Source organism: Malaclemys terrapin, chromosome 4, assembly GCF_027887155.1.
Source record: "Malaclemys terrapin pileata isolate rMalTer1 chromosome 4, rMalTer1.hap1, whole genome shotgun sequence".
Taxonomy (NCBI): Eukaryota; Metazoa; Chordata; order Testudines; family Emydidae; genus Malaclemys; species Malaclemys terrapin.
The window spans coordinates 1378283-1380088 of NC_071508.1; the positions used below are offsets into that span (position 1 = coordinate 1378283).

The following is a 1806-nucleotide window of genomic DNA, read 5'->3' on the forward strand; positions in this document are numbered from 1 at the left end:
CAGCCAGTAACACAGAGGTTTATTAGATGACAGGAACATGGTCTACAACAGAGCTTGTAGGTACAACCAGGACCCCTCAGTCAGGTCCATCTTGGGGGGCAGTGAGCCCAGACTCCGGTCCTGGGGCTCCCTCCATTTCCCCAGCCAGCTCCCAACTGAAACTCTCCAGCCCCTCCTTTGCCTTTGTCTCTTTCCCAGGCCAGGAAGTCACCTGATCTCTTTGTTCTCCAACACCTTCAGCAGGGGAGGGTCCCAGGCCATCAGTTACCAGGAAACAGGGTGTCGGCCATTCTCTGTGCAGACACCATCACACCTGCCCTTCAGGGCTCTGCAACAATCACACCCCCTTATCCCACCACCTAGAGACTTAAGAAATGCAAAGGGGAAACTGAGGCACACAGACACTATTCAGAGAAAACATTAAGAACATTCCCACTTCGTCACAGGGGGTGAATGGGGGACACACCGGAACCCCCCAGGGGGTGTTAACGGAGCCAGGAGCTTTGGCCACTTGTCCATAGCTCCGCGAACCAGCCACTGGCAGAAATTCCCCGTGTCCCATAGAGCGGCCCCTCTGTGCCCGATGGCGGGCAGGGGAAGCGAGGGGGTGCAGGCCCAGCTGAGCCCCCTGGCAGGAGAGAAGTAACAGTGGAGAGCGCAAACAGATCCCCATGCCAGGGGACAGTGTGTGGGGGGGTCTCAGTGGGCTTGTGGGCCCCCCCCCAATTTTCGAAGTGTCCCCCCAAAATCTCAGTTCTGCCCCAACATCCATGGGGTGAATCCTGCTTCTTGGGGGCGGGGGTCGCCTCCTGATGCCCCCCTCCGCACCGGTGCTCACGGCCCCCTCCCCCCTCCGCGCCGGAAGAAGTCGGAGATGTCCTGCAGGGTGACGTGGGGCTGGGCTCCCCAGGCCGGTGCCTCGGCGTCCCACAAGGCCGTGCTGCTGCCGGAGCTCTCTGGCGCCCCTGAATGGATGCCGCTGGAGGTGCCGCTCCCCGAGCCGCCGGCGGGCCCCCGGTACCAGTCCTCAGCGCTGGGCGGGGGGCGCGGGATCCACAGGTCACCCGTCTCTGCCTGGGGGGCTCTGTCCGGCTGGGCCGGGGCTGCCGGCTCGATCCACAGAGCCCCGCCCCGGCGCCACACGCTGGGCACCCCCCGGGCCCGGGCCCCCCGGAAGAGCCGCTCGCCCAGCAGAGCCGAGATCACCACGAAGATGCCGGCCACCCCGGCCAGCGCCACCATGGGCACCAGGCAGGCGGTGCAGGGCTGGGCGGGGGGCGGGAGCTGGGGGCTGGTGGCCAGAGACAGGGGCATCGTCGGCAGTTGGCTGCGGAGAGAGAGAGATGGGGAGATAAATGGGGGGTTCCTGGGGGCGGGGGAGGCACCGCCTCTGACTTGGCACTGGCTGGGGGGATGGGACACGGGGCCTGTCCCCTCTGGGGGGCACCGGTGCTGATCCGGCCCCAGGACAGGGGACTAGGTGACTCAGGGTTGCGGGGGGTGGGATGAGGGCCTGTCCCCTCTGGGGGGGGTGCTGGCTCAGAAGAGGGGACGGGCCATGGGCTACTCACGTTAAGGCTGGGAGTGGAGGGTGCCCGGCGTACCAGCGGCTTGTGGGGGGTGGTGAGGACCCGTGGGCTGGGCCGGGCGGTGCCCCATGGCTGGCCGGGGCCGCGTCGGGCGCCGGGCGCGGCTGGGGGGGGAAGTGGTCGATGTCGTGACGCAGCGTTTCCTGCCTGGAGCCGCCGGCGTGAATGACGTGATGGAAACAGCTTTTGGGGTGGGGAGAGGGGCTCAGCGGGGGTG

At 66.6% G+C, this 1806-nt stretch overlaps 1 protein-coding gene across 1 annotated transcript; it reads right to left on the reverse strand.

Annotated features, from left to right (window-relative positions):
* C4H16orf54 (chromosome 4 C16orf54 homolog) lies at window positions 1-1806 on the reverse strand. Its single transcript, XM_054026048.1, has 2 exons — window positions 1572-1806; window positions 1-1327 (listed from the first exon to the last, which is right to left on the reverse strand). The coding sequence occupies exon 2, from the start codon at window positions 1312-1314 to the stop codon at window positions 835-837; it is 480 nt and encodes a 159-aa protein (XP_053882023.1). The 5' UTR covers window positions 1315-1327; window positions 1572-1806; the 3' UTR covers window positions 1-834.